Genomic DNA, 10,069 nt, shown 5'->3' with positions numbered 1-10,069 from the left:
GGCTTGGAAGTAGGGCTGTGGCTCAAGCAGTAGAATACTAGCTACTCTTGAGCAAAAAAATTCAGGGATGGTGCCTGGGCCTTGATTTCAAGCTATAAGACCTGTGCAAAGATAAAAGCCAAAGAGCAGCATTTCTTAAGCTAGGATCTGCCATTAGGTAATGAGGGTTTAACTCCAGCTCTAGTTATTAGGTTTTTGTCTTTTTCTTTTTGCCAGTCCTGGGGCTTGAACTCAAACTCAAGGTCTGAGCACTGTCCCTGGCTGCTGCTGCTGCTGCTGCTGCTGCTTTTTTTGGTTTTTTGGGGGTTTTTTTGCTCAAGGTTAGCACTCTACCACTTGAGTCACAGCGCCACTTCCGGCTTTTTCTGTGTATGTGGTACTGAGGAATGGAACCCAGGGCTTCATGCATGCTAGGCAAGCACTCTACCACTAAGCTACATTCCCAGACCCAAATTGGTGTATTTCTTTGGGTGTAACTTTTACCTTAAGAAAACTTAAACAGGGGCTGGGAATATGGCCTAGTGGCAAGAGTGCTTGCCTTGTATACATGAAGCCCTAGGTTCGATTCCTCAGCACCACATATATAGAAAAGGGCAGAAGTGGAGCTGTGGCTCAAGTTGGAAGAGTGCTAGCCTTGAGCAAAATGAAGTGCTCAGGCCCTGAGTCCAAGCCCCAGGACTGGCAAAAAAAAAAAAAAGAAAAAAAAGAAAGAAAGAAAAACACTGAGCGTTATTTATGAGTGAAGTATACTGGTCAGCAACTCAGTCTGAAGTACACCAAAAATGAAAATGGATTAATGGATAACTGAAAGATAGTTATCTGGGTTGGGGATATGGCCTAGTGGCAAGAGAGCTTGCCTCCCATACATGAAGCCCTGGGTTCGATTCCCCAGCACCACATATACAGAAAACGGCCAGAAGTGGCACTGTGGCTCAAGTGGCAGAGTGCTAGCCTTGAGCAAAAAGAAAGCCAGGGACAGTGCTCAGGCCCTGAGTCCAAGGCCCAGGACTGGCCAAAAAAAAAAAAGAAAAAAAGAAAGAAAGATAGTTATCTGACAAAGCAAACAATAAAATGTTATAGAACTTAGGAAGTGAATATCTATGGGTTTTCACTGGGTAAAAATTCCTTCAACTCATGTATGTTTTCAATTTTTCATTTGTTTACTATATCCAGACTGCATGGTGTATACCTTGTATTTAGTCCCAGTTGTTATGGAAGCTGAAATGGGAGGATCACTTTGGGCCCATGAATTTGAGGCTAACCTAGCCAACATAATAGTATTCAGTAACAAAAACAAAATAGTTGAAAATAAAAGTTCTTACGTTTGACTTGCCTAGCATGCAGAATAGGCTCAGGGTTTAATTCCTAACATTATTTTTTTCTTTTTTTGTCAGTTGTGAGGCTTGAACTCAGGGCCTGGGTGCTGTCCCTGAGCCTTTTTACTTAAGGCTAGCACTCTACCACTTTGAACCACAGCCCCACTTCAGTTTTCTGGTTGTTAATTGGAGATGAGGGTCACATAGACTTTCCTGCCTGGATGTCTTCAAACTGTGATCCTCAGATCTCAGACTCCTGAGTAGCTAAGATTATAGATGTAAGCCACAAGCACCCAGATCCCTAGCAGTATTTTTTTTTATACTGGGCCTTGAACTCTAGGCCTGGGTACTATTCCTAAGCTCCTTCTTTCTGCTCAAGGCTAACACTCTACCACTTGAGCTACAGCACCACTTCTGGCTTTTTCCTGTGATTAATTGGAGCTAAGAGTCTTACAAACTTTCCTGCCCAGGTTGACTTTGAACCACAATCCTCAGATTCTAGCCTTGTGAGTAGCTACAATTATGGGCATGAACCACCAGTGCAGTAGTTATATCTTAAGACATTTGAAAAATAGGACAGGGGCTGGGAATATGGCTTAGTGGAAGAGTGCTTGCCTAGCATGCATGAAGCCTTGGGTTCAATTCCTCAGTGCCACATAAACAGAAAGCAGTGCTGTGGCTCAAGTGGTAGAGTGCTAGCCTTGAGCAAAAGAAGCTCAGAGATAGCCTAGGCCCTGAGTTCAAGTCCCAGGACTGGCAAAAAAAAAAAAGCACAGATTATATCTGAAGTTCCCCTTAAAATGACTCAGATACTTTCCAGTGGCTTACAGGATGCTGGACACAACCTCTGGGCTAGACTACTGGTAGAAAAGTTTTCCCTGTAATAAGATTAACCTATGAATTGTTCTCTCTAATGCTGTTTGTCTTCAAGATGTGGTGAATATAAAGTCCAGATGTCTTTGGAGCCAGGCATGGTGGTATATGCATATAATGAAGTATTCAAGAAGTTGAGACAGGAGAACCAAGAGTTCCATGGCTTAGAAGTGGAGCTGCGGTTCAAGAGGCAGAGCACTAGTCTTGCACACAAAAGCTTATGGACAGTGCCCATGCCCTGAGTTCAACACACACACACACACACACACACACACACACACACACACACACGAATTCCAAGCCAACCTGGGTTACATAGTAAGACCTATACCTCAAAAAAAACCAAAAACACAAACATAAAACAACTACAGAAAAATTAAGTAGAAATTTCTAACAGGTCTTAGAGGGGAAAAAAATAAAACAAAACAGAAGATTACATATTTTATATAAATTTACTTAGCTACAACATGTTTTTCATCATTGCCTTTTCTTTCTCTTAGACACTGACATTTGCATTTAAAAAATACCTGAAGTCCAGCACTGGTGGCTTATGCCTATAATCTGAGCCAATCAAGAGGCTGAGAACCAGTGGCTCTATATAAGTCCACTGACGCTTCTAAACTTGTGAATTAGCTTTGGCAGTGGAAGTATGGACCACAGATATGTATTTTGTTTGAGTGAAAGTATTTTGCATACAATATTTACAATGTTATTTGAATGATTTCTTACAAATGTTGTCATTTACTTGATATTTGGTTTCTGTACATTAAAATCATTTTGCCAAACTGCAAAAGACTAAAAATAGACCTTCCCAGGGCTGGGAATATGCCCTAGTGGTAAAGTGCTTGCCTCGTATACAGAAGCCCTGGGTTGGATTCCTCAGCACCACGTACATAGAAAAAAGCCAGAAGTGGCGCTGTGGCTCAAGAGGTAGAGTGCTAGTCTTGAGCAAAAAGAAGCCAGGGACAGTGCTCAGACCCTGAGTCTATGCCCCAGGACTGGCAACAAAAACAAAACAAATAAACAAAATAAAAATAAACCTTCCCTATGACTAGGCCCTACCACTTTGGAGCATATATCCAAAGGAGAGTAAATGAATATGCCATAAAAACTCTTGCATAACTATATGTATTGCAGCACTGTCTATAATAGCTAAATGATAAAATCATTGGAGGTGCCCAACAGCAGACAAATGGATAAAAAAAAGGCCATATATATGTATATATGAAGAAAAAAATGAAATCATGACATTTGCAGGAAAAGGGATGCAATTGGAGGGCAGCATATTGAGATAAGTACAGCTTTAAAAACAAAGTATATGTTTTGACTCATGTATGGAAGCTAGACCTAAAAGACAAATATCCTGTCATAGCTTCAGCTACAGGCTGCAAGACCAAGTTCTGGATTACCTCTCTCCCAATATGTCCTTTGCTTTGGGCTTTCTCTGACACAGGGATTGACACAACCGCTTTTGCTGATGAACGGCACAGTAGATCAGGGAGTAGAGTCCATGGCTCAAGCCCGCTCTTCCGCCATTTTCTTCCCTGGGTGAGCCTAGCCAACCCTCCTCTGGGCAGATTCTTCCCTATTTACACTGGAAGTTCCAAGTATGGATGAAACCAAAAGGTTTTTAAGGTACCACAAATGAGACCCTTGCCAACTGGACAGTAGGACCCAAAGGACCCAAGCAAGTAGAATTTTTGGGATGGTTAGGTAAGGGAAAGACCAACTCCAGGACCACTGCCTATTGCCAAAATGACCACCTACAGGAAAAGTCTGGAGTGGACAGTATTGTTTTGCTTTGGGGGAAGGGCGTGTGTGCATCAGTACTGGGCTTGAATTCAGGGTCTAGGGGTTGTCCCTTAGCTTTTTCACTCAAGGCTAGCCCTCTACTACTTGAGCCTTCTACTTCCTGCTTTTTGGTAGTTAGTTGGGGACTTTCTTGCCTGGACTGGCTTTGAACCACAGTCCTCAGATCTCAGCCTCCTGAGTAACTAGGATTAAAGATGGAAGCTGCCAGCGCTTAGCTTTGTTTTGCCTTTTTTTTTTTTAAGTGATATGTGGCACTGAAATAAAGAAGTGAAGCTGTTCTGTGATCTCCACTGGTTCCTGTTGTAGGCAGGTTGTTTCCCAGAGGTGCCGAGACTCTGATCCTAGAAAGGGCCTCAGGGCTTCCTGAGACTCCTGTTGTCTAACTTTGATGTTCATCAGAATCGCCTAGGGAGCTTGTTAAAAAGCAAACCACTGGGCCCACTCTCAGAGTTTCTGATTCAATAGAACTCAGGACTGTTCCTATAAGATCCCAGGTTTGGGAGGGGTGAGGTGAGGTTCTGATGCTATTCTACATTGGTGATCCACAGCTCTGGTTACACCCAGAAACTGGAGAGCTTAAAAAAAAAAAAATTGGTGCTGGAACTCCTCCCAAACCTATCAAAATAAAAATCTCTGGGGGTGGGGCTAAGTGTCAGTATTGTTTCCAAGTTCTTTCTCCTCAACTCAGGCGATTCTGAAGCACAGTCATTGTTGTAGGTACTGATCCAAGTCCAAGAGCGTAGTGTTGTCACTTTGAGGAGTGGTGCTGCCACACAGGAACCCATGAAAGAACCTTTTCAATATGGTTGAAACGTGGCTCTGGAGAGATAATTTGAGGGCCTTACCCCTTTGGATCCATGATTTGTCTGTCAGGAGTCACTCAGCATCCAGCCTCACCTCAGGAGGTCCAGCCCCACCAGGAAAGCAATCATGGCCCCCCCAAGAGTGCCCTGGGTGAAGGTATGGGGATGAAGCGGAGCAGTATGTTGCCACCAGGTGGCAGGCTGCCTCAGAGTAACTGGGCCTGGCAGGGGAAGCAGGAAGAGGTACTCAGTAGGGAGGGTAGGTGAGAATTTCTGGGGTGGAGAGCTGGGTAAGAGGGCTAACAACATTGGTGAATGCTTCACATAGGTGGAGTCAAGATTGAACGCCCCATCTCAGGATCAGTACACCTGCTGTCCCCTCTGCCTGGTACTGTCTTCCCTCAGAATCTGTAAAACCCACCTATCTCTCCTACGGTCTTCCTTTAATACAATCTAATGGCACTACTGTCACTCTATCCTCTGGTCCAGCTTTGGTTCCTTCAAACCTCTTATATCTTACACATCTGTTTCTGTGCTTATTACGTATCTTCCCACTAGAGTATGGACTCTGTAAGAGCAAGGATAGTGTGTGTACTGCTGTGTCCTCAGGGCCTATCTGACCTTGCACACTGGGCTCAACAAATAGCTATGAAATGAACTGCTGAGTGGTTATGACTTTGCTAAACTATACTAGGAGCACCACCAGTGCCAGGCACTGGTGACTCAAGTCTGTAATCCTAGCAATTTAGGGGGCTGAGATCTGAGAATCACAGTTAGAAGCCAGCTTGGACAAGAAAGTCTGTGAGACTTTGATCTCCAATCAACCACCCCAAAAATGAAGTGGAACTGTGCCTCAACTGGTAGCTTGATACCTCTGAGCAAAAAAGTTCATGAGTGGGGCTGGGGATATGGCCTAGGGGCAAGAGTGCTTGCCCCATATACATGAGGCCCTGGGTTCAATTCCCCAGCACCACATATATAGAAAATTGCCAGAAGTGGCGCTGTGACTCAAGTGGCAGAGTGCTAGCCTTGAGCAAAAAGAAGCCAGGGACAGTGATCAGGCCCTGAGTCCAAGCCCCAGGACTGGCCAAAAAAAAAGTTCATGAGCAAACCCCAGGATATGGAGAGAGAGAGAGAGAGAGAGAGAGAGAGAGAGAGAGAGAGAGAGAGAGAGAGAGAGAGAGAGAGAGAGAGAGAGAGAGAGAGAGAGAGAAAAGCTCAAGAGAGAGAGCGCCATAGATCTCATATCCCACCACATCTTGGGATCTCAGTTGACAGGGAGGGCTGCAGAAGGAAAATCCCAAACCAGGCAGCCCACATTTCTAAATGTACACTAGAGAGGCTGAGGCAATCTTTTTTTGATTTTTAAATTTTAAAAATTAGATTTAAGGGGCTGGGAATATGGCCTAGTGGCAAGAGTGCTTGCCTCGTATGCATGAAGCCCTGGGTTCAATTCCCCAGCACCACATATATAAAAAATGGCCAGAAGTGGCGCTGTGGCTCAAGTGGCAGAGTGCTGGCCTTGAGCAAAAAGAAGCCAGGGACAGTGCTCAGGCCCTGACTCCACACCCCAGGACTGGCAACAAAAAAACAAAACAAATAAAACAAATATGAATCTAAGCTCAGGATGCCTGGGTACAACAGTGCCTGCCTGGCATAGGGAATGGTGGAGTTGAGAGACAATTGTTCTGGGGCTGCCGCAGGACAGCATGAATAAGGATTCTGAGGGGCAAGGGGATTGATGATGAAGGAGATAGAGAGAAGGCTGATGGCACAACTCTGTTTATTTCAGCAAAAGCCCCAGCTATATACCCTTCTATATTTGTCACAAGTTTGCATAATGCTGTCCTAGTACCCACTGCTGGGAAAAGTGCGGACAGCAGGCATCCTTCCTCATTCTATTTCAATCAATCCTTGTCTACCATGCCTCCTCAGATAAGCACCCAGGCCCAGAAGCTGAAAGAAGCACTTCCCTAAAACAGAAGGACAAATATTTACAGCCCTGAGGAGTGGAGTCAATGGCCTTTACTCACACCTTGCCAGCTCCTGGCACCTCAGGGTTTGCAACATGGGGCCAAGGGTAGTTTTGGTGGATTTGGTGGCCACATCCATGGGAGAACTAGAGAAAGGAAATGGGCAGGGCTGTGCCTTCTCATGTCCTGTTCCTCCTTTCCCAGACCTTTGAACATGCTAGGCAAGTGCTCTACCACTGAGCTACATACACAGTCCTTTGTTTTTTGAGACATGGTCTCTCTATGAACCCCAGGCTGGTCTGAAACTCGTGATTCTCCTGCCTCAGCCTCTGAGTTCTGAGATTATAGGCACAATCTTTGACTACAGTCACATCCATGCAGCCTGTTCTAGAAGTAAGCCCACTGCCTCCCGGTGCTAGGCAGGTGTATGCTTCTTTCTATGTTCAAAACGAAGAACTGTGGTCCAGCTGTCTTATGTTTCAGGATGTTAACACAGTACTAAGGACAGTGGGAGGAGGAATAAAAGGAAATAGCCAAAACATTGATTTACATCTTTTTTCCCTAAAAGCAGCAATAGTCATTTCTTATGTCGGTGGAGACTTACCACACATCCTATGCTTCTTGGACATTAACCCACACAAGTCCTGTGAGGTTAGTATTATTATTACTTACAGATGATGAAACTGAAGTCTGAGGCCAGGTTATGAAAATCAACCAAATTCTCTTTTGAACAGAGCTGGATCTCACCATTCTATGTCCCTGTCATTGTATGCCATGTGTTTACCTCCTGTTATTCTTTGCCTTTCAAAGCATTTCTTTCTCAGGAATTAACTATAGATTCTCCAAAAGGAAGGCAAGATGTTTACCACTGGGACAGGGATACAGATGGACCTCAGAAACTGAGTATGCATCTTATCAAGCTTGTCATCCTGAAAAAAAGGCTGTGGTTGTGTTCTGTGTAGTGATGGCAGTGTAGAGGACATTAATTCCAGAATTTAGCACCCAGCCCATAGCAGGAATGCAAACAAGCTGACAAATAACTGAATGAAGAAAAGTTTTATTTGTAATAATTGCCTTCTGACAACCTTTTTCTCCAAGGTACTGTAATTTTCCTTTTATAAGAAAGCTTATCAAGGGGCTGGGGATATGGCCTAGTGGCAAGAGTGCTTGCCTCGTATACATGAGGCCCTGGGTTCAATTCCCCAGCACCACATATACAGAAAACGGCCAGAAGTGGCGCTGTGGCTCAAGTGGCAGAGTGCTAGCCTTGAGCAAAAAGAAGCCAGGGATAGTGCTCAGGCCCTGAGTCCAAGCCCCAGGACTGGCAAAAAAAAAAAAAAAAAAAAGCTTATCAACATAAGTCATCTGGTTTGGGCAAATTTTTAAAAGAAGGCTAATAAGGTGACAGTCTGGAAAAAAAAAGGCTATATTTAATTCTTATGTGCCATGTTGGTGTTGTTGTTTGGCCAGTCTTGGGGCTTGAACTCAGGGCCTGGGCACTGTCCCTGAGCTTCTTTTGCTCAAGGCTAGCACTACCACTTGAGCCACAGCACCACTTCTGGCTTTTTTTCTGTGTGGGTTACTGGAGATAAGAGCCTCCTGGACTTTGCTGTCCGTGCTGGCTTTGAACCATGAACCCTCGATCTCAGCTTCCTCAGTAGCTAGGATTACAGGCATGAACCACTAGAGTCTAGCATGTGCCACATATTGAAGTGTAATTGTATTTTGCACAGTGCTGCAGAGGTTGTCATCTTCAGAGGATGTTGAGGTCTGGGGCTTATTCACCTCTACCTTGAGGAGCTCTCTAGTGTATCTTCTTTTCTGTTTTCATGCCAGAGTGTTGGGGAAACTCTTTCCTTCCACGAGTTGTGAAATTAGACTGGGTCTCAATGTAAGTATCACTTCTGGGAAGTCTTTCCTGACCATACCCATGCTGGGTTAGGACCCACTCCGGATTATCCCCAGGGACCTGTCTCCACCATTAGAGCCTTCTGTAGAAGGTCGTTTTCTGTGGGTATGATCCTTTCTTTTTTGGAGGTGCTAGGGCTTGAACTCAGGGCCTCACACTTCCTAGGCAGGTGCTCTATGCCACTTAGCCACACCCCTAGTTTGTTATGGTTTGCTACTCAGTTACATATCTCCAAGTGTAGTTCTGGCCCAAGGCAGGCAGTACATCTGGGTCCCAGTGCTTAGCACAGGAGCTGGCATGTGCAGGTGTTCAATATATGTTTGACAAATGAAGAACGGTTCTGTTTTTCCCTCAATGTACAGTTTAAGATTGATTGGGTCACTAGGCCTTTGTTGCATATTTCCCAAATGTACCTATATTAGGTTCCTGCTGCCCACAGGAAAATGCAATGGGATTGTGTCTGCCTCTGTTCCTTTCCTTGGAGACGCCATGTGCCTTGGTGTATGTTGAAGCCAGTGACCCATTTGCTTACCCTGCTTACACAACCAGAACAGTAGTAATTACCACATCTGTTGAATGCTTGCAAAAAATGCCAATAATCTGCATAATTTATTTGGAATCCTCATAGGAAATATTATTACTCCCACAGATAAGAAAGCCGATATTGGTCTCTTGCAACGCGAGTGGGAGCACCAGACCTCGGGCTCGGAGCCAGACGCCGCCAACTGTTTTAAGAAAATGGCAGACAAGCCTGACATGGGGGAAATCGCCAGCTTCGATAAGGCCAAGCTGAAGAAAACCGAGACGCAGGAGAAGAACACCCTGCCGACCAAAGAGACCATTGAACAGGAAAAGCAGAGTGAAATTTCCTATGAACCTAGAGGGTCCCCCGTCCCGTCCCCGTCCTGTCATCCCGCAGACACCTCGTGATGTGGAGGAAGAACCACCTGAAAAATGGACACGAGCCACCAGCCTGCACTGTGAACCCCGGGCACTCCGTGCCAATGCCATCGGCCTGTGGGTCTCTGAGGGGACGCTACTTCCCCCCCCATCGGACTGCCAAATTCTCGGTTTGCCCTGGGATGTTATAGAAAAATTATTTGTATGATTAATGAAAATAAAACACACCTCGTGGCAAAAAAAAAAAAAAGAAAGAAAGCCGATATTTAAAGAGGGATAAGTAACTTTCCCAATGTCATAAAGTAAAGAAGTGAAGCTGGGCATCTGTGGCTGATGCCTATAATCCTAGCTACTCAGGAGGATGAGATCTGAGGATTGTGGTTTGAAGAGAGCCCAGACAGGAAAGTCAGTGAGGGGCTGGGGATATGGCCTAGTGGCAAGAGTGCTTGCCTCATATACAGGAGGCCCTGGGTTTGATTCCCC

General features: G+C 44.9%; 1 protein-coding gene across 1 annotated transcript; it reads left to right on the top strand.

The window, feature by feature from the left end:
- Positions 1–9,370: 9,370 nt before the first annotated feature.
- On the top strand, positions 9,371–9,836 carry LOC125359184 (thymosin beta-10-like). The gene has a single exon (XM_048356768.1). The coding sequence runs from the start codon at positions 9,425–9,427 to the stop codon at positions 9,614–9,616; it is 192 nt and encodes a 63-aa protein (XP_048212725.1). The 5' UTR covers positions 9,371–9,424; the 3' UTR covers positions 9,617–9,836.
- The last annotated feature ends 233 nt before the right edge of the window (positions 9,837–10,069 follow it).

The sequence above is a fragment of the Perognathus longimembris genome, chromosome 11, assembly GCF_023159225.1.
Source record: "Perognathus longimembris pacificus isolate PPM17 chromosome 11, ASM2315922v1, whole genome shotgun sequence".
NCBI classification, from domain to species: domain Eukaryota; kingdom Metazoa; phylum Chordata; class Mammalia; order Rodentia; family Heteromyidae; genus Perognathus; species Perognathus longimembris.
This window is presented reverse-complemented; position numbering and strand designations above follow the sequence as displayed.